The following is a 22,550-nucleotide window of genomic DNA, read 5'->3' on the forward strand; positions in this document are numbered from 1 at the left end:
GCCGTACTCTCAGTTCTTGACCATCCATGACTCCAACCGAATACCCGAATGTCCGTCGGCTAGAATTCGCGACAGCCAACCTATTGTTTGGCCTTTGGTAAATAGGCTTTCCATACATACATTGTGGAGTTCCTGGTTTCCCCAAACGCGCGCTTTCGTGCACAGTGCAGAACTATTGGACTTCAAACTTCTAGAGCTGTTCTGATCTCAGGGTAAAAACATAGCAGTAACAACTGAAGGACCTTTTAAGGCAAATATCAACGATTTTCATTTAACAACTCTTGTCTTTTGCTGGTTTCAATATCACTACATCGTACAACAACTCCGCCAAAATTATAGTTGTCAGCCGAATGGATCAGCCACCGTAGTGAGAATCTAAGTGGGCTTAATTGGCCCTGATGGACTGGGCATTAAGGAATGGGGTCATCCTCCTTCGTCGTCAGGTCCGACGGAGCTCTTGGAACATTGGCACTAGGAAGGGTCCAGTGATCTGGTCCTTCGTGGCCAAGTCCGACGGAGTTTCCAAAGCATCGCAAGGATAATATACAGTACGATCAAGCCTCGGCAGTTTTGTTTGGACCGACGAAAACTTAGCTGACTTTGATGGTCGCTTGCTGAGAGGATCCATGTACCGACCACCTTAAAGTAAGCTCTCCCTTTGCTTCTCATGACCGTGGTCTCTCTCCTAAAAAGAACGCTGCAATAGCGGGATTTCTTGAAATAAGATGCTACGAAGACCTGGTAAAATCGAACTAAACGTAATTAAAAAGGCACAACTTGGCTGTATTGTGGAATATAAAGCTATGAGAACCAGAGGATATCCAACCTCAAACAAGCGACAGGTACGCATATACATGAGTTGCACAAATGCCAATCGACGGAACACCTTTAATTGCGCACACCCTATGCGATCTTCTGTGAAACCCACTCGACAATAGTATCCATCATCTCAAATGACAGCCAATGCCCAGTATTCTCGAAAACGTTGAAGGAGACATCATTCTGACTGGCATTCCTCTCAACCCAGGGCAGAGTGAACTTGTTTGGAACAAGCATATCAAGGGCGCCATTCAAAATCAATATGCGTTTGCCATTGATCTGCTCAAGGCTTTGGTCTCGAGCCTTGTACATTGCCGAAATCGACTTGGGCCACTTCGTTAAGCCAGTGCCATCTTCGCTGTCTGCTGCATCGCCAAGCCGTTCGGTGAGCAAGTCCGTCAAATTGGGGGAGCCCACGATAATAATGGCGGCTTGGATCCCTTCCACCTTAGAGAGTATGTCCCATGCAGTGTGACCACCAAGTGATAGTCCTGACATAACAAACTCGGTTGGTGTGAACCGATCTCCTGTGTAAACTTTGAGATACTTCATCACGGCTTGAATGTCGAACACATTGCCATCTGTAGATAAGTTGTTAGACAAGGTGTACGACTATCTCAGGGCTGCGAACCTATCATGGCAAGCATGTCCTGTCTAGTATGGTGTAAGTTTGTGAATCTATGAAGAAGGAAGGTAAATGTTGGAGTGGAAACGCACGCGTGCTTCGGGTTTCCTCCGTTCCAGTCCTGACTTCATGATTGTCATTAATATAAGGCTGAGCATCAAGGCAATATAGTTTTGCAATCCTTACGTAGCTAGTGAGTCGATCTGTAGCATGACGGTTAGAAGTGACTCTCAGAATAGTCGTTAAACGCGTGGGGGGCCATGCCGCTCTTTCTCCATGGTTGCGACTGTCAAAAGTTGCCACCACGAAGCCTTTAGCCAGATTTTTCATTTGCTTCAACTGGAAAAGAAACTGGTGGGCGAACAGTTCAGCATCTGCATAGCTCCTTGTCCGGCCATGCACATGGAAAAGAACCACTGTATCTTCCGCCTGTTGCGGGGATAGCTCGTCAACCCCGTATATATACACGTGAAAGCCAGCAATGTTGATTGTCATCTTGCTGGATTTTGTTGTGCCCTCAGGCAGCTTGGTGAATGGCCGGCTCCGAAGCGACATGATGGGTTGTGATGGCAGTAGGGTTCCGAGGCAAGGTTTGAGTTGAGGCAAGACAGAGAAATGGGGGTTTTCTGATTTATAGACGGTCGGGGCTCAGCGCGGAGCTTAATCACCACGGCAGGTCCCTTCCGCTGTTTACCGCGGATGCCAGGTTCTAATCTGCCATGACTGCACCGTGTGCATACGGTGAGCTGAATACAATACGGGGTTTTTGCGCTCCAGAAAGGATACCAAGGCATGATTCGAGGGGCAAAACTATCCGCTCTTTTTGGGTCTTTTGATCCGCGACTGCGAATGGGGTTACGGGTTGAATGAAATAAGGTAGCCGACTGAGAGAGTGGAAATATCCTTCCTGCAACTAGTATTACCTGTACCATTACATATCTCGACGAATCTATGAGATGTCTTTTCTAACTTATTGGCATACCACTCACTGGTGAATCACAATCAAATGGATATAGATTCCGGTGCAGCTTCGAAGCCCGAAATCGCCTTGATAACCGCAGTGAAAGGTACGGTCGCCCAAGTTAAGATGGAAATTATAGAGAGCCTCAGTCAATTGACACTATCTATCAGACTAATCCAAGGCTAGTAACGGACATCGGAAGGAGTCTATCACGACGTACCCCAATCGCAGGTCCGCGTGTATCTTACGGCGGGATTGCAGGAAACTTTGACAACTTCACAGCTAGTCTCTACGCTACCGAAGACCCATATTCGACAAGACGCGCATCATGCCCAGAATGAGGGTACGCCCCAGCCTCATGAGCCAGGTGGCGATCTATCTGCCCGTCTGACAGCGATGATGGGGGTGTTGCTTTCGTGCACATTGTTTACCGTAATGATTTATTTGCCAATGCAAACCTAGTTCAATTGGTGGTTCGAACAGATCCTGGGAGCTTATATGACACAGGCCAGCTTGCCCCTTGTCTGATTACTCTCCAGCAACTTATGAGCCTGGACGATCTCAGTAAATGGGAACACCTTCTCTACAAACACCTTGAAGGTCCCATCCTTTAGCCTCGGAATAACATGCTCCACCATGGAATCCCTAAGCTTCCGCTGGTATTCCAGCTCCCGACTGCGGAGCGTACTACCCTCGACGCGAAGTCTCTTAAATAGCAGTCCACCGATGTCCACACCATTCGGCAACTTTGTCCCGCTCATCAAACCTAGAAGGACAATGCGGCCATCGCGCGCTGCGACGTCTATGTTGCCCTGGAAGTAGTTTGCTCCGACAAAGTCAACGATCAAATCAACGCCCGCGCCGTTCGTCACCTTCTTGATCTCTGCCGCCCAATCTTGGGTCTTGTAGTTGAAGGCGGCTGTCACACCAAGCTCGTTGACGAGGAAATCACATTTCTCCTGGGAACCAGCTGTCGCATAGATAGCTTTGGCACCCTCTGCTTTAGCGAGCTGAATACCACAGATAGAGACAGATGAGGCACCGGCGTGCCAAAGTACGGAGCGGCCGGGCTGAAATTGTCCGATGATGTGGAGGGCTTGCGATGCAGTGATCCATGTCTACAAGATTAGCGGAGTTTTCGGTTGCCAGTTCAATGCATGTCTCACCTCTGGAACACAGGCAGCTTGTTCCCATGAAAGTTCCGCTGGTTTATGGACCAGCATCCCTGTATCGACGACGATGTACTCCGCATAGGCTCCTGCGAGGGGTTAAAACAAACATTCACCACAAGGGGTCAAGGGGAACAACAACCTCCATATGCAAGACCGAACACAGCATCCCCAACCTTGAAGGCGCATTCCGCGCTAGCATTGACCGATTCCACCGTGCCGGAGAACTCAACACCCATGGTTTCTGGCGCCTGCGGCGGAAGAGGGTACAGACCCTCTCTCTGCAATAGGTCCATGCGGTTTAGTCCAAAAGCCTTGATTTTAATCAATGCCTGTCCCGCTGAGGGTGTTGGCTTTGGAATCTGCTGGATAGACATGGCGTCCGCGGGGCCTTTGCCGCCCTTGACGACTTGTTGTCATTAGCATAGCCCTGCGTGATATTGTTGAGGTAGGGGATCCATCGCATACCGACTGCTCTCATTTCTGACATGGTGACTTGTTTGTTGGAAGGTAGGTATGCCAACCAGAGTGTACGTAGAGGTTGAAACGCGCAGGTTAAAATATTGGTTTTGTAGTGGATTTTGGGGAGGATTAAGTAGCGAGGATGACGTAACTAAGAGAACTCACTCATATCCACTTTGCACACCAAGTCCGACGGAGGCAGCGGTGACCTCCGCGGTGGTGCCTTAGCTTTACCGAGGATGGAGGATATGTCACCCAAATCCGTCAGATTATCTGTCACATTATATAACCCATGCTCTTTTAAGATTTCAGTCACAAAAACGCAGTGTGCTCCTTCTTGATCATCTCAACTTGATTTCCCCAAATCAGCTATCCTGATTAACAAGGACGTATCGATATCTAGCCGCCCCTTTCGCCATATCCACGATCGCCGCATTTGCCTCCTTCATCGGCCTCTCGGTCACCCACGGAACCACACTCTTGTCGACAGCCAGCTGCAGCATTTCTCGAATCTCATGCGGTGCACCGATAAACGAACCCGCGACTTTCGCAGAGCGTGAGGCCAGCAGGCCTGCTCGGAACGGGGGAAATTTGTCTTCTGGCAACCCTATCTGGACGAAACAGCCGTCGGTGCGGAGGCAGGTCAGGTAGCTTTCTATTGGCATCTGGTGTATCATCAGCATGCTTTTACCAGCAATGGGACGGGTTGCATGATGTTTGGGTGAGATTGCGTATACCATACCTGTGAGGAGGATACTGTACAGATAAGCAGATCCAGAGTCATCGTATGAGACGCAGCCCAGTCCACATCTTCCTCGGTGGCAACATATTCGTCCGCCCCCAGACGAACAGCATCCTCTCTTTTATTTGACCGTCGGGAAATGGCAACAACCTTCTCTGCACCGAGCGCCTTCGCCCACAGAATTCCAAAGTGTCCCAACCCTCCAATCCCAATAATTCCCACATTCTTCCCAGGTCCACAACCGTTCCTTGTCAACGCAGAGTAGGTAGTGAGGCCAGCACACATCATGGGTGCCGCATATGCCGATGGCAATCCGTCGGGAACCCTGAAGACAAAATGCGACGGCGCGCGATGGTACCGTCCGAATCCGCCGAAGGACTTATCGCCGCTCAGATACCGACCATTATAGGTTCCGGTGAGGTGGACGTGGCAGTAATTCTCCCTCCCACTCGCACACTCCTGGCATACACCCCGCCGACAAAGACAAGCGTCACTCTGTGGACCAACAGCCACCCGATCACCCACCGAAATACCATTGGTAACACCTGACCCGACGCGCATAGCTACGCCGACGATTTCATGTCCAACGCAGCAGGGATACTCGGCTGGTGACTATAGGGCATAAGTCAGGCCCTCTCACTAAAGAACAGCAAGAGGCTTGAAGCAAGACATACCCAGCTGCTGCGCAGAGTACTTAGGTCAGAGCTGCAAACACTACAATGTGTAATTTTGATGTCGATGTCAGTTTCGTCCCATGTCTTGGGGGTGTAAGGACCCCATATCATCTTTCCATCTGCGGAGGTCGGGTCGTGGCCTAGCCAGCCTTCAAATTGCGGTGTTGGATTGGTGGTCATGTTGTCCGCTATAGGGCTTTTATGGTGTCACTGGTGGTGGAACGGTTTCTTTAACAAGCTGAGAGGAAGGGTATCGAGTCCAAGAGCTAGTCGCGAAGGTCAAGGATACGTACGTCCGGACAAAGTGATACTGTGACAAATTCGAGTTACTTCTCGGCCCAGGATGCAGCTCACGCAGTCGACATATTCACGTTTTCAGGTGGCAACGACCACACGTCATTAGATAGCAGCGAGTGACGGCGTAGAACCAAAGGGGGGCATGACGTTCAAGCCCACAGTATGAGAAACGCGAACCGAAGTCCAGGTGATGAGCATGGAGCATTTTGCCTCCGTCGGACGGTCTGTCCATGGCTCACTGTAGACGCGGGGTGAGCTTAAACACCTTTGTTCCGCCCAAGATACCCACCATCTTACAACAAACGCCCCACACGATTCATCGCCCAGTCTCGACTTCGTATTTGAGTTCAATGTCCGACGGAGTCAGGAGAACTGACTTATTCGACGTATCGGAGGGGACCGCACCTGCCCTCGCGCTTTCTGACAAATGATCCACGAGTGCTAAACGCTTGACTGGTTTAGGACTAGCCTCCGATGGAGCTTCAGCGGATGAGCCATCGTTATTCTCCAATGCTCCGACGGACTTGATCATCAATCTGGTCTCTGCGTATAACCATGGTATTCTTGACAGGACAGCAACGATAACGATAAACGCACTGTGGATATTACAGCTCTGTAGTTGGGTTGGGCTTGTTGGAGCTCCGCTGTCACAGCCCACTTGCATGCTATTCGCAAGAGTGCAGACAAAATAACAATTTACTGGCATTCCATGTAGACACCCAGATTATATATTCATATTTGTCTTCAACGAAATCAGAACACACTGACCACTTATAGAAGTCTGTGTTATTATCCGGTGGATCAATCCCGCTTTGAAATGCTTGCCAGTTTATTGCCCACCCCCAAAGCACTACTTACCATAGAGACGGCACTAATTAACTTGCAACTACATATGTCCGACAGGCACGATGGCTGAACATAGCCAATGGTTGAGTTCGCCCAGGCTATGTATATATATTGTTCCAACCGGGGTTAACCGGCGATTGATCACCAATGGAATTAACTGCGCTGGGTATAGGACTTTATACACCGATCTAACTATGCAATTAATAGAACGCAACTATCGATGTGAGTACGGTAGATAGCCGACCTCCCTTTTGAACTGGACCCACTGCGATCGCAGGTGGTATATTTGTCAAGACCCTGGAAGACACGATACCACATCAAGGACGCTCACTCGACTGAACGTATGCTATGAACCGCTGCTCAGAAAAACCCCCAGAACCAACGTCTGCCTTTTGCCTTGCCAACCCCGACAAGAGGTGAGAGAGCCCTGCATTTCCATCGTTCCATGCTTGGAGTGATGTACCTTCTCGCCGCAAGTGCTCTTAACCCAATCTAGGAATTATCTGCTCAACCGCACCTGGCCATGGCGATACTCCCACAGGCCCTGTCGTTCAAACAGCGCGCTTTGCATGGATTCATGTAGTGAGTACTATGCACGACTACAAAAAGGCCCGCTGGATGGATGATTCATTGCGGCAGGTGTCCCGGTGCTGGTTTCTGATGTCATATCCCATGTTTTGAACAATGCATGTGGATCCATTGATACTTTGAAAGTGCTTCTGCAATTGCTATGTTTGCTAATGGAATGGGGGCAAAGCGACACCGTGAAGCATACGCGTGGCCAAGGGTCAAGTTCGGCCAGGGGGGTAAACCAAGTCAGAAATCCACAGGGCAACCGAGCCCTACAAATGGTTAGTTTATTTGTCTCGGGCGAGTAGAGACAAATCCATCTTCCCTTATGTTATCACTATCGGACAGGGGTCGGGCTTAGACTTGTGTGATGGCTTTAGGCATTCAGTTACTGCAGGGTACTAAATTGAAACGAGGAGTTTCTCACCCATGAAGGCACACATGCGTAGACCGCTGAGTTTCCCACATCTCGAGACAAAGCGGCAAAAAGACCAGCATCATGAAATAAAATTGTCCAGAGCGTAAAGTAATGCGCAGGGCGCACCCAAATCATTATAACACCAAAATCGCTAGTGTCTCAAGGGAATATATTACCAAGTTCTGAGAACGATTGATACTCCAGATTATCTGACCACAGCCACATCTGGCTTGCATCTACGAGTCCAGCATCGACTAGTGCGGATACATTCCCATCCCATGAAAACATTGCTGCCGGGGTTGGCTGCTGCATTTCCACGGAACCTTGTGTGCTGTTGGAGTCAATCAAGCCAGGTGGATCAAGTGCGGGGAGAGATTGGTTTAGATGTTGCCTGAAGACTGTATAATTATGAGACAATGGCGTAGATCGCAGGTGGGAACAGCGCACTGACCTTGCTGCAGAGGATTGAGAGGTCCCGTATTTGAGGATGGCTGAGGTGCGCCTGTATCGTCGAGTAAGGCCCGATCGGGGATTATGGGATCCGCCTGCGGGAATGCTGAGATTGACTGGCCATCATCAAATCTCTCAGGTATAGGACCAACTGGCATGGAAGAGTAGCCCAATATAGCCCTTTCTTCGGAGCGCATAACGACTGTCACTAAATCCCGCAGGATCTGGACACTCTGAATAGAAAGCAGATGCCGGGAGGATATACTGTCATCTTGCAAGCGTAGGATACGCATGACGCCTTCTTTTGCCTTCTGGCTGGCTATCGACAGGGGCTGGGCTAATGCGATCGCACAGAGGACGACACCGGATGTGAAGAGGCAGATCCCAATGTGCATCACAGCGTGTGTCTTGCGGCAGGCTTGTAAAAGTTGAGCATGCTGATGCAGCTGGGAGGTTCTTAATGCGGACTCTAGAAGTTGCTGCTGGGAAAACGAGTTTTCCGGGTGTACGCCATCATTTGAATGAGATCCACGTTTGTTGACACCAAATGCAGCGCTGCGATGGAGGATGATCTGGAGATTATCGTACGTCAATTGGAGAGCTAGGGCCTGCATTTCAAGGATTCGTGATTCGCTGTTGGGATTATCTTTGTATGTCTCAAGCCGTAGTTTGTCAGGTAGTTGGCTCTTCCAGGAGGACAGTTGGGCATGAATGGCATTGAGACTTTCCAACTGGTTATTCTGGACTCGTCGGCTCAGAAATGGTCCCATGATGCGGTAAAGTTTGAACTTCCATTGGTGGTATTCCAACAATGGCCCTTGTCGACTTGTTGGATGGCTATCTGTTTCGATATCGCTAACAGACGCGACATCGCAGTTCAAATCATCCACTGTGCATGGTCTTCCGAAGGCTATAGCTGCGTATCTGCAGGCACCACTTTAATTAGCCATGACATTGCTGATCAGGATTCAGGATACATGCTTATCTGCAACTTGCAATGCCCACCACGAGCGCCGTCGAGACTCCCGTGACACGTCAGAAAGCCCACGCCACTTTGACTCGTGATGAAGCCCAATGACTTGGGCGATTTCGAGTCCACCTGCCAAGGTCACTAGGCCAGCAGTAGGGCGGCCGTTGAAAAGATAAAAGCTCCCTAGCAACACACATATCTGTACTGTCTCTAGCTTTGGCGAATCAGTGATGGCCAAAAGCCTTTGCTCGATCTGCATAAGGAGACCCCCAGAAAGCTGTTTGAGGCTATCGGCATCCGCATCCAGAGCATTCAACGACCCATAGTGGGCACCCAGACCAAGGACCAACAGTACAAGCCAAAGAAAATTACCGTTTTCTCCCTCTGGGATAAGAGTGGAGGCCATCAAATTTTCGTACCGTTGCCGGAAGCTTTCCTCGCAAAAGACCTGCCAGAAGACCATCAACATCAAGGCAATAGCGCAGAAACAATGTTGAGAGGGATACCATTATGAACCAATCCACAGACGTGAAGAAATCAGTCATGAACTTATCGAGCACTGTCTTCGGTGGCAAAGGCATGCCTGCTAAATCTCGCCAAGGGATCGAGCATGTGGCGACAGAAACTGCCGAGTTTATACCTCCTGGCAGAGCTGAAGTGTCGTGAGCCAGACCGCGGCGTTTCTCTTCATTTCCAAGCATCTATCAAATGAGTAGTTATGATGATAGGTTGGGCATGTCAAAACCAACCTGACAACTCAAATCCACGATGTTCGACTCCGGGAGCATGACAGCCTCATCGTAATCACGGCGGATGTCACTTTGGCGCCTCCGGAGAGAATCTCCAACTTCCTGCACTGACTCCGCTTGTCCAGAAATTGCACCTCCACGTGATATACACGTTGCACCGGCTCGCACACATAGTTGGCAAGGACGTTGTTGATCACACTACGGGGATTAGCCTGCATGTCCGAGACATCGAGAGCGGATAGCCAACCCACACCGAGCTTGCGTTGACGACATCTCTGACATGCAAAGGAGACTTTTTGGCGTTTCCTAGGTGGATTCATTGCCAGGTATAAAAAGATGACAGAAGCAGATGTTGGAGTTCGAGACTGATAAGGTGCACCGGCAATCGGGATTGATGGGACATACGACGCTAACCGTAAATGCACGGCTTAGGTAAGCGGCATGTCAATACAAAATGGCCATTGGGTATACCGTATACACCAGGTTGGTCTGGAGAACGAAAATAAGCGGTGGACTTTAAACCTTTTAGGAAGCTTGTGTTCAGATGGCTATCTAGGTGCCTAGCACTATAAATATTGAATAGGGAAATCAAGTTTAAAGGCCATCGAAGTAACTACTATACTGATAGGTAGTGTTTAACAATAGAAATATATAATGAAATCAGTAAAAAGCCCATTGATTCTTATATACCGGGAATAGTAGATATAAATATATAAATATCAAACATCGACTAATAAGTGGATACAGATGCGAAATATCTTTATGAATTCCAGGTACTACGGTAGAGGGGGCAACTCATCTTGAAATCGCAGTTTCAGAGCTCAATGCGACGAGACATACAGTCATTTTCGAAAATTATTGTTGGAAGTCTGTTAATTTCCCATATCCATTAATGGATAACAACCATAGACAAAGTCTTCTCTCCTTCCTCCCAACCCTCCCTTGCTTCGAATATCAACCCCCGTCAAAGTTATCAATTACTCTTCCTAGCCAGCAACGTAACTGGAAGCCAATAAAGCTGACTGCCTCCTGGATGACGACTGTCGTTGTGCAATGCCTCCAGTGCCTTCTCCCATTGATCCAAGGTAGGAGGAGATGGATCAACCTGCTTCAAATGGTCCAAGCTACCTCGTCTCTGCTCTGCTGTCTCAGAAGAACTTGGTGTCGCTCCCCACTGGTTCTGAGCCGGCTATCTGAGTACCCAGGTAATCCATTACTGCTGCCTTATCTAGACGTGCTGAGGGTGCCTTGCTGTTGAGCAGGACCATATCCAGGGGATTTACGGTAGAAGAGACGGCTATTTATATCGATACCGCAGGCAAAGTGGGGTCCGCAGAGCGCCTACTGCCAAGGTTGGAAGCAATGGGCAGACTCCTGGAGCTGTTAGGTCGCTTAGAGTCATGAAGGCTGATAACGGGGAGTCTATTTCGCACCGTCGATTTGATGCAGTGGATTATTCGTTGCGGGATTACGCAAAAGGTGGCAGTGCCGCTGTTAGCGTCGATCGAGGGGATACAGGTTCTAGTTCGACGATCACGCGAGAGTACATGCAGCCGCTGAAAATACACGATTGGGAATCTGAAGCTTCCCATATGCCGCCTACTCAGTATCTGTCGTGAGGGAGGATGGGAAGAGAGCACGAAATCTTACAACACCTGTGGATCCCTAAGGTGAGGGTATTATAGAGGCAATGCTGCACCTATGGCTCACATGAAATACTATAGTATCAGACAGAAATGGGCTGTCCTAGCTTACAGTTGTGGAAACGTTGATCATGTATATTGAAAGCGTTCATACGGGATAAGCCCAACGGTCATCCGTCAATACTCTTCATGTCACCAGTGCGAAAATACCAAATTATAACTGTCAACTCGATTTCACAGCTAGCGAAGGCGAGGGAATAGGTTCAGCGCGTTACCATAATTCATCTTCTCCGCCGCTTCATCCGAAATATCGGCTTTGGCCAGATCCTTGCTGAAAAAGTTGATGGAAGTGGTTGGTGCATAGGGAAAATCACTACCATAGAGAATGTGATCCGGTGAAGCGAATTTTTGCAGAAGTGGTAGAGCAAAGTTTGCGTCCGTAAGGGCCAGGTCATAGTAAAACATTCGTGCATTTTCCAGAAAGTGCTCGCGCGTCATGCTTGAGAGCCTGGTGTCCTTCAGGGCAATCGCTGGACGCAACGCAAGGTAAGGCAAGGTACCGCCGCCGTGAGAGAGTATAATCTTGCAGTTCTTGTATTTGCGGACCGTATCGGTGGTGATCAGATCGACAGCTGTCCGAGTGGTCTCGTGCGGATAGTCAATAAAAGGCTGTGGAAGCATCTTGTTGATGAGGTTCGTATCCACTGCATGGGTTGGATGGATAAAGACCACTGCGGCGCGCCGATCTAGCTCCTCCCAGATAGGCTGGATATCAGGATGGCCTAGGTAGTAGTTTGCGTCTCCATAGCGGGTGAAAAGGGTTACTCCGTCGGCTTGCAGCTCATCAAGGGCATATCGAATCTCCTCCAAAGCCGCCTGAGTATCGAGAACATCGGGCAGCGCAGCAAAAAACCCATACTTCTTAGGGTATTTATCCCTTAGCGTTTTGCCAAACTCATTGCATTCTCTCGCCACCTGGGTAGACTTAGCGCCCTTCACGATACCCGCACCTGGTGCGGTGACTGATAAGATGGCCGTTTCAATGCCATAGTCATCGCAAAGCTGTTGGTCAGCCTCAATGGACCAAGAGGGTGTGTGAAATCCAGAAGGATCGCCACCAGCCTCCTCGAGAGCTTTTCGATCAATCAGTTTGATTGAAACTGCAACATGTGCCTCAAGGGAACGCACCTTTCAGGTAGGCGGGGGGGAGATAATGATGATGAACGTCAATACGGCGTGCCATGGTGAAAGTTGTCAGCTGGGAAGATTAAGGGGAAGATGAAGTGCCGAGCGAGACCTGACCAGAACGGAGATTGTAATCCACTTTTATATATTCGCACCGTCTGAGGGGAAGACGGCACAAAAAGTCCGGTGAGTGCGTCATCAAGTGGGAGCCCTGCCGGATACACGGCCCCCCTGGAGAAGCTTTCTTGGCCATCTCGATCTGCCTGTCGTGGCGGCAATGGGGCTCCATGGATCCACCTATGCAGTGTACAGCAGGGTCTGTGAAGTTGTGCACCAAGAAGCAGCGCAGTGGATCCCGGGAATTGCCCTTTGCGGCAATCGCCGGGAGATGTGCATTCCACATCGTCCAAGGAGGAAATCTCCCGACTCCACCGCGCCCTCGCCCCGCGATATGACGGGTGTGAAGTCTCTCTCCTTCACGCATGCCGATGTACCCGGTCAAGGGTGTCTTAGTAGGTTTTATGAGAGAGCCCATGCCTCTATTCGTTCACCGGCTGATCCACCGTTCCGTCCCCGAGCTGGAGAGGACATGGTCGAACTTCCACCCAGCTCTTCTGGGTGTATTGATGATTCATTGTTACAACATTTGCATAGCGGGTCTGTACAGACTCCTAGCTGCTACTTCAGGGTTCCTCATCGTTCTTGGGCCGGCCCAACCAGGTCCAGACGCGAGAGGTTGTGCTTGGCGCGAACCATCCATGGTCGATAACAGCCTGTTTTGCCAGCACCACCAGCAGAAAAATGCAATAGGGATACTATCCCATAAAAGGATTAACATAAACTGGAGCGGAAGGGGTAGATGGGTAAGCACGAAACACTAGTCGCCAGGAGGACCAGGTCGCCGAGAGCTAATCTGCAATGCCTCCATGATGTAAAACCTCGACTGCCTGAAATACGAAGCCAAGGTCACTGCCAACCGATCACATGTTGAAAAACCTGGGGTAGAGAGCGCGCCGGCCACCAATGAAGACCAGTAAACTCGATTTTTTGATTGTGGCCACTGGAGCAGACGCAGAAATGCGAGATGGTCGTGGCGGGGGTGGGCCGTGTGGGAACTGATGCTGCAATAGTCCCCACATGAGGTTATTATCTGGAGACGGATTGAGCATTATCTTGACTTCCCACCCCTTTCCACCTACGCGTTGATTGAGATACGTTGCCCACAATGGATACTCCCAGTAGCTTTGGTATCCTGTCAGACTTCCACTACACGCCATGTTCGATGAGCTCATCAGGGCGGCCCTTGTCCCGCCGCGCCTGCAACGAGTGTCGCAGAAAGAAGACGCGATGTGACTCGCGCCATCCGAAATGTTCCCTTTGCGCCAATACCGGCAGCACTTGTACCTACCGGAAACAACAGCAGAGAAAGCGCGTACGCAGGCTTTCCCCAGCCGCCAGCAGTTCCTCCGTAGACATTCTAGAGTCGGCAGACAGCGGGCTCAACACGAGACAGGGCCTCTTCGGACTGGAGGGGTTCGATGCATTGGATGATCTCGACACTATCCTTTGCGACTTAAAGAGCATAGATGACCAACCAAGAGGGTCTCCAGAGCCCATGGCCGCATTCGGTTCTTTTGGAGCAGCGCCTGGGCTAAAATCAATGCTCCAGGAATGCTTTCCAACTCCAGTGGAGCCAAGCCCAATGGAATTCGGAACCGAAACCGACAACTACGATAACTTGTCAATCAGTTCAGACCTCGCGGACGAATTGATTGACTTGTACTTCGAGAAGGTCCAGGGGATTTGCCCACTCTTCATGCGGGAAAAGTTCGACGAGGATTACCGACCTCGCGGGACATGCCGAGACGAGCGATATTGCAGATTATCTCCAGTAGCCATGTTTGTCCTCAACGGTATGTTTGCTCTTTCTGCAAGGTACAGTTCATCGGACCGGTTTGCTGGTCTCGACCCCCACTGCCGAGACCAGCAGTTTGTGAAGCAGGCGATGGACTTGTGGGAGTTCATACAGAAGGACTGGGGTCACTTAGTCCGGAATCTACAATGTCTGCAAGGTCTCATCCTCTTGGCATTTAACTTTCTACAATCTGGCCCTTCGGAGACTGCCTGGAATCTAACTGGAACTTGTGTTCGCCTCGCATATGACCTGGACCTACATACGATAGATGCCGACAAGATCGATTCCGAAGCAATCAACTGGCAGGATGGGTTTCAACACCGGTGGGCTTTTCTGGAGGAGAAGCGTCGGGCGTGGTGGATGGTATGGGAGATGGATACATTCTCATCCGCGATTTCCTCACGACCCTATGGGATTGACAGTCGAGTAGTCCGGGTTTTACTTCCGGTTTCAGATAAAGATTGGACCAACAAATCTCAAGCACGGTCAGTTTCGCTAGGTTCAGCTAGTGAGATGCCATGGCAGGGCATCATGGGCTCGTCAAACCAGTGTGAACGTGCATGGTTTCTCGTGTGCTTGGCCGTAGTCAGACGCACTACCGACACGATATTGTCCGGAGCGTCGGTTCAGGAACTGCAAAAAGCGGAAGATACCATTTCATGTGCATTCCTGGCCTTGCCATCTCCATTCTATGATCTGCCATTATCGAAAGCAATCTGGCAGTCTGATGTGGTAAAATACAACTGGATGGCTTGCTCGCTGATTGCACTCAATTGGTATGGAACTCCGAGTGGAATTGGGAAGATGTTGCACCGCTAACACCATTGGATCTAGGGCTCGCAGTCGGATTAACTTCGAACTCCACGAGAAGCTGAGAATGGCATCTGCAGTTCAATACCAAGTCCATGGTCACAAGCCAGCTCGTATATGTTTATCGACGATTGTCGATGTCCATCAGTTGATACGACTCCTCTCACCTCAGGCTCTGTCTGTATGCTCTCCTTTGATATTCTGTGCGGTAGTCGGACTGGGAGCCGTCCATGTTCCCGAGGGTTACGCGCAAAATTCGAGGGCTCAATTATCTTGTCTGTATGGCGAACATACCAGCTTGGTTTTGTGCAGCGTTGGGAGGCATTGGGCTATAGGAAGGGCGCTTTTGGGTATGTATCAGTTGGTCCATTGCGTGAGCCTGAGATGAGGCTGACTGCCCGTCACTTCAGAGGTTATCGAATTCTCTAAAAGCTCAGATTGTCACAGAATCAGCACTCCGGACAGGTGTTGTAGAGGGAAATTCGTGCCCCAGTGGAGAGCACTCCTACGACCTGTATGAGCCGTCGATGTAAGAAGCTAGGATACACTACAGAACAACATCTACCTGTTTTACTTAATATTTCTATCACATCATGTGGCCACTAGGCCAACAACCATTGCGGTTGCGAGGAAGATATACATAATGAACAAAATGACATATCTCACGGAACATGCACTTGGCCAAGCCTGTTGATTATTGAGCCCTGCGAGATCAACTTGTCTCTAGCCGACTATATGACGTGATTCACAACCAGATTGAATACTCAGTAGACTGTCTAACTCCGTGTATTGGGACCCTTCTTCGACGCGTACCTATGCTTTTCATTATCGCTCCCACATCGAGCGGGCACTATCGAAAATGGCTTTGAAATTGGAACTGCATCAACAAGATTCCTCATTAAGTAATAATGGGTCGGTCCATAGCTCAAAGCTGAAATTGTATTAATCGTAAATATACGCGAAGGCTTCAACCTGGGTTGGCCAGAGGCATATGGTGACAGCTGACACCCAATGGTATTGGCTCCGCTCCTAGAGGCATGATCAAACACCCTTTGCATAACTATTTCCTGTGGGGGTTTCACATGGACTGGGAAGGCTACTCGTGGTCGAATACCAAGGCTTCCACGTACGACTTTGTTGGCTGAAAGTAGTTTGTATTTAAAAATGATAATCTAGCCATCTTACAGTATCTAAACCCGTGAATACTGCCAGGCCCTTGAACTCGGCACGAGACGTCTTTAAGGTCCCGATAATAGTCATGCATAAACTGATGAGAACGACATTGTATTTATCAAACGACGATGGGAAGTTATAGCGAACCTTTTTGCGAAGGTCAGCTTGTTGAGCTTGTCGGGGAAGGTTTCCTGTTCGATACGTGTTTTGATTCGAAGTGAGAATGAGTTCGCTGGGAGCTTGAATGAAGGTTCTAATTTCTTCCACTATTGCTTATCGTCTTCCGCTGCTTATCAGAAGAGCGTTTTCGATCTCCTCGCGGCTTGGGGGTTGGGACACATTGCTTCGCCAAGAAACATGATGATCTGGGCGGATCAGGACGACATCACGCTCCCAGACCTGTCGTGTATGCTTCTCTTGAGGGAGATGGAGCACAGAAAGTGGTATTTCCAGGCGAGCGGCAACGGCAGAGAACTCTTCACCCACACGTCCCTCCTCAGTAAAGTCTACCACTGTGAAATCGAACCCAAAACGCTCGAAGATCGAGGTCACGCCGTCGTTCAGGTACACATGGGGTGCACGAGCACCAGGCCAAGTCGAAGGAAAGTAGTCTCTGGCCGTCCAAGGCGGCTGTTCCTTTGGATCGCCATCCGGAACAATAACGGGAGACGTCATGTGTCGATAGCCCATTTCGATCCCAAGATATTTATTTTCGCCGTCGTGGGCGAGAACGTGCGATCGAATCCGCTCACGAAGGTCTTTTCCAGCAAGTGTCTCACTTCGTACCGTCCCCACGGGCTCGCCGCGGACCCAACTGACGTATTTCATATGCATCTCGACGTTGGTGCCGGACATCGCGACATTTCGAATCGCCACAGGGCGTCGCTCAATCTCGTATGATTCGAGTAGCCTTTCTCCGCATTGTCCTTGTAGAACCATTGCTAATTTCCAGCCGAGGTCGTAAGCATCCCCCACTCCCGTGTTCATACCGTACCCCCCAAAGGGAATATTCTGGTGAGCTAGGGCCTCTGTCAGTCTCCCATTCACGAGATTGAGTCCAGTGAAATACCTGAATCCCCAGCCAGAAGTACCCTCCGGCTCTTTGTCGAGTAGGTGTCCGCCACGGACAGATTGGCATTCCACGCGCTGGTTACGAGGATTTTGTCAATTGTAAATCTTTGCGGCTGGCCCGCATCTCCCAGAGCCGCAAACACCATCTCCTCAGCATTCAGGGTCTCTAAATCCGCATCAGGTGGCAGGGGCATATGGATCGTCCAGGTATCCTTCTCGTCCTGGTTGATGACGCAAGCCCCCGTGGACAGGAACAAATGCCAGAATTGACCCTGACGATGCAGAATGCCTAAATCCGAGGACTTGAAGTGAACCAGTAAATTCCGGTTGCCACTGCAGACGAAGTTCGGTTAGTCATGACGAGTGTCCCATATTGCCGGATCTCACACTTACATCGGAGCCCCAGTGAGGTTGATGCCTGCTGATTTTCTCACCCGACTTCCGGCACCATCACAGCCGATGACATACTGGGATCGGATGAGATGTTCGACGCCAGTATCGACATGCGTGATCGTCGATTCTACGTGGTCCGCATGTTCTGTGAGACGCTCAAACTTCATCCCCGAGAAGGACTTCACCAGTGGATGCGCTTCAACGAGTGGTTTGAGCCAGGCTTCGAACAGTATCTGGGAGCATCGGAGCCACGCTTGGCTGGGCATGGATCCGTCGTTCCTCTCATGAATCCGTTGGCGCATTTCTAATGGCGATGGTAGATCCTATCGTCTCAGGTTAGTTTGCGTTCGTCCTTGTCTCCCGGAACAGCTCCAAATACCCATTTGACTATCGCCTCGCCTCCCTCCGAAAGCCCGGTGGAGAACACGCAATTCAAAGAAAACTTCTCGTCGACTCCTGGTGGGATCGTATTAGAGATATTCTACTGGTTGATGGTATCATTTGAGGGAGCTAGCAAACCTAATTTTTTGAGCTCGTCCGCGAGCCCAATATGGTTCAATAATTCCATCGAACGCGCATTGGTGATGTCCATCTTCGGCCATCTCGTCGTGTCGTGGTTGCGCTCAACTAAGATGGTTTGAACCCCACGCTTGGCCAGCTGATAAGCTGTAAGCAATCCAATGGGACCTGCACCGACCACGAGCACAGGGCCCTCCGCCAGAAGGGATGGATTCGAGGATCCCATCAGGTTATCCGTGGCTGAACGACGCCTAAAACGATCTGTAACTTGGGGTCAGCCCCGGGCACTCCACAGCTCCAACGTAGCGCAATTACATAATCGGTTGGTCACTTATGCCTCTGAGCTCAAAGCGTAGCAAGAGAGAGCGGAAGAGAGAGAGAGAGAGAGAGAGTGTGTGTGTGTGTGTGTGCGTGTGAATGCCTTACGCAACCTGTAGAGGCATTTGCGTATGATCATATATGTAGTCCCCTGGGTATTAATAGGTGCCCGCGGGGTTTGCCACGATAACGCCGAATCCCTCTGTGACACCATGTTCGAGTCGATCTACATTCCATGAAAACGGTAATCGCCCGGGCCCAAGGCATTTGAAGCGCTGTACGAGATGCCTCTCCACCGATTGGTAGAGAGCATCCGAAAAAACGGCCAACGGGCGTGAGGACGGCGAACTTCCCGTTCGGGAAGATGCCGTGCAGGTGAGCTTGTGGGGATGTGGGTTCATGATCGTCAACCCCAAGGGTACGTCCGGAGTACATAAATTAGCGCAAAATGGATCCAGAAAGTCGACATGCTTCTAGTAATGCTTTCTTGAGGCGTGCAGTCGTGTGCCATCAATCAACACAGAACCAAGACCCTGCCTTTTCACCAGACATTCTCTCTGCACCATGGCGTTGCTAGCCCTCAAGCTGATGCTTGCGGTGGTTCCTCTTGCGACCCTTTATGCGCTGTTCTTCCTGGGCCGACGAGAGAAACACCTTCCACCTGGTCAGTTATGACTTGCTACCTTCCGGTCGTACTATCAACCGCTCATCTGAGATCTTTGCAGGGCCTCCAACCGTGCCAATCATCGGGAATGCCCATTTGATACCGCGCAAGGGAGCACATTTCACGTACGGACTGGTCACCAAAGAGATGATACACATTTCAAAAGGACGGACCGCTAACGGTTCTCCATAGATTTCTTGAGCTAGCTAAGAAATATGGCGGCATGTTCTCTCTGAAAATCGGCTCCAACACGTTGATCATTCTCAGCGATCGGCGAATTATCAAAGAGGTGCTCGATAAAAACAGCTCCATCTCCAGCAACCGGCCCGACCTATCAGTGGCTCACACCATCACCGGTGGAGATCATTTGCTATTCATGGACGCCGGGGTAGAATGGAGACTGTTTCGACGGTTGTTGCACCAAGAATTCATGTCCTCTCGGTGTGACAAGGTACATATCGAAACCCAAAACGCGGAGGCCGTCCAGATGCTACGAGACTTCATTGTCTATCCCGATCAGTATATGCTCCACGCCAAACGGTTTAGCAATAGTATTATCATGAGCCTCCGTGAGTGTCAGTATCATCCACGTGCGATGAATCAGTGAGCTGACCTGCTCCGTCTTGGTAGTTTTCGGTATACGAACGCCGTCCTTTGATACACCACACATGCAAAAGCTCTACCATTTAATGGATCACTGGTCGAAAATCATGGAGATCGGATCCACCCCCCCGGTCGATGTGTTCCCGTTTCTTCAATACATCCCCGAACGATTCCTCGGGAACTGGAAAGGCCGAACAGCGGAGGTCCAGCAGGAAATGCTGGGTCTCTACGGGGAGATTGTGAGACATGTCATGGACCGATGGAAGACGGCTGGTAGCCGCGGGTGTTTCATGGATAACGTTTTGGAGCAAAACGGGAAATTGGATCTCAACGACCACCAGCTGTATTTTCTCGGTGGGGTGGCATTGGAAGGGGGATCAGATACCTCTTCTTCGGTGATCAACACCTGCATGCATGCTTTGGTCCAGTGGCCCGAGATCCAAAAGAAAGCTCAACAAGAGATTGACAGCGTTGTGGACGAGGACCGGACCCCGGTCTGGTCCGACTTTGCCAACCTGCCGTACGTCACCCAGGTGGTGAAGGAGGCGCAAAGGTGGCGTCCGGTGGGTGGTCTGGGTATACCCCATGTTCTGACGGAGGGTAAGGAAGCATTGAATGTTCCTCACTGGCGTTTTGGATGGCCACTGACGAAAGATCAGATCAATGGGTCGATGGCAAGCTATTGCCCAAAGGAGCCACCGTGATGACGAATGTGTGGGAGTTGCATCATGACGAAAAGCGGTATGCCAATCCCGATGTCTTTGATCCCGAGCATTATGCCGGCTATACCAAGGTGGCTCCCGAATATTTAACGGCCAGTGATCCTGAGGCTCGAGATCACTACGCCTATGGGAGCGGGCGCCGAGTGTGTCCCGGCATCCACCTGGGCGAGCGGAACCTTTTCTTGGGCATTTGCAAGCTCCTGTGGGCGTTTGAGTTCCACAAGGCGGTAGATGCCAGTGGCAACCCGATTGAGACTGATATCAACCCGACGACTGCATACAGCGAAGGGTTTATCACCTCGGCCAACAAATTTCCTTGTCGCATCGTCCCGCGCTCCGAGAAGCGCAAGGCGACCATCATGCGCGAGTTTGCGGACATGGAGCGTGTATTCTCCAAGTATGAAACTGTATGAATGCTGTTCAGCGGTGCAGGTCACTGGGGCCTGTGATTTAAAACCCGAACTTGGTTGTTTCCATTGTAATTGCTAAGGACCGAGTGTATGCAAGCGTGCAACAGGTTTCCTTCTCTTCGAGTTCATGTATGTAGTTAATCAAAATCAACTTGCAAACGGATGGCATCCGTCACGTTACTTGCTGCTGGGCCAATTCGGCCAACGCCGCTTTAATGAGGGCGATCAGGCTCAGGCTCACTGCGTAGTTTACAGTCTGGGCTCAGTCTCACTGAGCTGCGTTGAACCACGTGACTGACCCCTGAGCACACTGAGCAATCACGGGTCACAGTCCAAAAAAAATCTCGGCAGTACTTAAAGTTCTGCCACCGCTGAACTCTATGCAAGTTTTTCTGTGTTTCGGCTTAGCGGGGAAATCCCGTTCAGTGAATATAGTCTTGGTATATAAAAGTAAATTACCCTCTATATTAATCTTATATACTGTGTATATCAAATAGTCAACTAGTATATACTATATATATATTTAGTATAAAAGATACATTATCTATTTCCGTTTATTAAAATTTACAGAATTTTTGATTGAGTAGAATTTAGTTGGAAGTAGGGCTTAAAAATATACAATATATTTCATAGGGTTCAAGAGACGATGGCAGAATCCCAAAAATTTTGAACCCCGTTCAACTGTATGCCCTTCATTCCGCTATTTAGTCTAAGAGCTAGTCAATCAATCTCGATTGACAACACTGGCATTTGAGTTTGCTAGCTATACTTCACGTAGCATGGCAGTTCCTGGAGAGTGTCAATTGAAACGGTAAATGAACTAAAATTTCCAACAACTGGCCACTTAATTCGCCTTCGCGTGTTGTAAGGTTTTTATCATGCACCTTGTATTCACAAGATCATTTTATTGCTCAATTGGCCATCAGGTAGGAATGGCGTCTTCGTGGGAAAGGGGTTATCAATCGATAGATGGCGATCACTTGAACTCGCTTATTCTTCCTTGATTGATAGATAGAACCATCATGTATCAACTTGCTCATCTAAGATTATAAAGCATTTCGAGGCAAATTTGACGTTGATCACCAATTTGTTATTCGTCGACTTTCCGTAAAATCTCATGCAGGCTGAAGGATCGACGGTAGCTGAGGTTCGTCTCGTTGGGCCCAAACATACCAGTCATATTAGCGTGGGAGGCTGGGCTGACATCCCTAAATTGCTGCGGGAGCTAACACTGCCGAACAGCGCCGACCCGAACACCTGTTCCCTGAAAGCTATGAAAATTGACCAAAAGGTTGACATCGCTCTTCCATATTGACTTCCATCCTGGGTTTATGTGAGCTTCGACGCGACTCCCCACGAGCAGCCTGGTAAT

General features: G+C 49.8%; 7 protein-coding genes across 7 annotated transcripts; 1 reads left to right on the forward strand and 6 right to left on the reverse strand.

Moving 5' to 3' along the window:
• Window positions 1–903: 903 nt before the first annotated feature.
• BDV37DRAFT_286064 (alpha/beta hydrolase family protein) lies at window positions 904–1,999 on the reverse strand (the record flags this gene model as incomplete). Its single annotated transcript, XM_032087846.1, has 4 exons — window positions 904–1,400; window positions 1,451–1,473; window positions 1,537–1,565; window positions 1,631–1,999. 4 exons carry the CDS (start codon window positions 1,997–1,999, stop codon window positions 904–906), a joined length of 918 nt encoding a protein of 305 aa, XP_031938284.1.
• An 817-nt stretch (window positions 2,000–2,816) lies between these two features.
• BDV37DRAFT_256180 (NAD(P)H-quinone oxidoreductase) lies at window positions 2,817–4,184 on the reverse strand. The gene is made up of 4 exons (XM_032082810.1): window positions 4,043–4,184; window positions 3,717–3,983; window positions 3,572–3,663; window positions 2,817–3,523 (listed from the first exon to the last, which is right to left on the reverse strand). The coding sequence occupies exons 1-4, from the start codon at window positions 4,062–4,064 to the stop codon at window positions 2,900–2,902; spliced, it is 1,005 nt and encodes a 334-aa protein (XP_031938285.1). The 5' UTR covers window positions 4,065–4,184; the 3' UTR covers window positions 2,817–2,899.
• Window positions 4,185–4,332: 148 nt separating this feature from the next.
• BDV37DRAFT_193283 (NAD(P)-dependent alcohol dehydrogenase) lies at window positions 4,333–5,805 on the reverse strand. The gene is made up of 3 exons (XM_032079708.1): window positions 5,453–5,805; window positions 4,779–5,390; window positions 4,333–4,701 (listed from the first exon to the last, which is right to left on the reverse strand). Exons 1-3 carry the CDS (start codon window positions 5,630–5,632, stop codon window positions 4,402–4,404), a joined length of 1,092 nt encoding a protein of 363 aa, XP_031938286.1. The 5' UTR covers window positions 5,633–5,805; the 3' UTR covers window positions 4,333–4,401.
• Window positions 5,806–7,742: 1,937 nt separating this feature from the next.
• BDV37DRAFT_273980 (Zn(II)2Cys6 transcription factor) lies at window positions 7,743–10,072 on the reverse strand (the record flags this gene model as incomplete). Its single annotated transcript, XM_032085151.1, has 6 exons — window positions 7,743–7,981; window positions 8,035–8,957; window positions 9,015–9,451; window positions 9,510–9,704; window positions 9,753–9,950; window positions 10,004–10,072. 6 exons carry the CDS (start codon window positions 10,070–10,072, stop codon window positions 7,743–7,745), a joined length of 2,061 nt encoding a protein of 686 aa, XP_031938287.1.
• A 1,563-nt stretch (window positions 10,073–11,635) lies between these two features.
• Window positions 11,636–12,638, reverse strand: BDV37DRAFT_286069 (amidohydrolase family protein; the record flags this gene model as incomplete). Its single annotated transcript, XM_032087847.1, has 2 exons — window positions 11,636–12,528; window positions 12,584–12,638. 2 exons carry the CDS (start codon window positions 12,636–12,638, stop codon window positions 11,636–11,638), a joined length of 948 nt encoding a protein of 315 aa, XP_031938288.1.
• A 4,079-nt stretch (window positions 12,639–16,717) lies between these two features.
• Window positions 16,718–18,687, reverse strand: BDV37DRAFT_296516 (FAD binding domain-containing protein; the record flags this gene model as incomplete). Its single annotated transcript, XM_032090132.1, has 5 exons — window positions 16,718–17,497; window positions 17,548–17,882; window positions 17,943–18,265; window positions 18,322–18,398; window positions 18,462–18,687. The coding sequence occupies 5 exons, from the start codon at window positions 18,685–18,687 to the stop codon at window positions 16,752–16,754; spliced, it is 1,707 nt and encodes a 568-aa protein (XP_031938289.1). The 3' UTR covers window positions 16,718–16,751.
• A 394-nt stretch (window positions 18,688–19,081) lies between these two features.
• Window positions 19,082–21,181, forward strand: BDV37DRAFT_296522 (cytochrome P450; the record flags this gene model as incomplete). The annotated part of the gene is made up of 4 exons (XM_032090133.1): window positions 19,082–19,568; window positions 19,636–20,012; window positions 20,074–20,646; window positions 20,706–21,181. The coding sequence occupies exons 1-4, from the start codon at window positions 19,399–19,401 to the stop codon at window positions 21,179–21,181; spliced, it is 1,596 nt and encodes a 531-aa protein (XP_031938290.1). The 5' UTR covers window positions 19,082–19,398.
• Between the last annotated feature and the right edge of the window lie 1,369 nt (window positions 21,182–22,550).

Source organism: Aspergillus pseudonomiae (genome assembly GCF_009193645.1).
Source record: "Aspergillus pseudonomiae strain CBS 119388 unplaced genomic scaffold BDV37scaffold_70, whole genome shotgun sequence".
Taxonomy (NCBI): Eukaryota; Fungi; Ascomycota; class Eurotiomycetes; order Eurotiales; family Aspergillaceae; genus Aspergillus; species Aspergillus pseudonomiae.

What these genes read in the sequence shown, in the direction of transcription:
- BDV37DRAFT_256180 (XM_032082810.1), bottom strand. Translation starts at nt 4,064, where the DNA reads ATGTCAGAAATGAGAGCAGTCG. An exon ending in GTTCGGTCTTGCATATGGAG is followed by an intron (nt 3,664 to 3,716) that starts GTTGTTGTTCCC and finishes AACCCCTCGCAG; the next exon opens with GAGCCTATGCGGAGTACATC. An exon ending in AAGCTGCCTGTGTTCCAGAG is followed by an intron (nt 3,524 to 3,571) that starts GTGAGACATGCA and finishes CTAATCTTGTAG; the next exon opens with ACATGGATCACTGCATCGCA.
- BDV37DRAFT_193283 (XM_032079708.1), bottom strand. Translation starts at nt 5,632, where the DNA reads ATGACCACCAATCCAACACCGCAATTTGAAGGCTGGCTAGGCCACGAC. An exon ending in GTACTCTGCGCAGCAGCTGG is followed by an intron (nt 5,391 to 5,452) that starts GTATGTCTTGCT and finishes TATGCCCTATAG; the next exon opens with TCACCAGCCGAGTATCCCTG. An exon ending in GTACAGTATCCTCCTCACAG is followed by an intron (nt 4,702 to 4,778) that starts GTATGGTATACG and finishes ATGATACACCAG; the next exon opens with ATGCCAATAGAAAGCTACCT.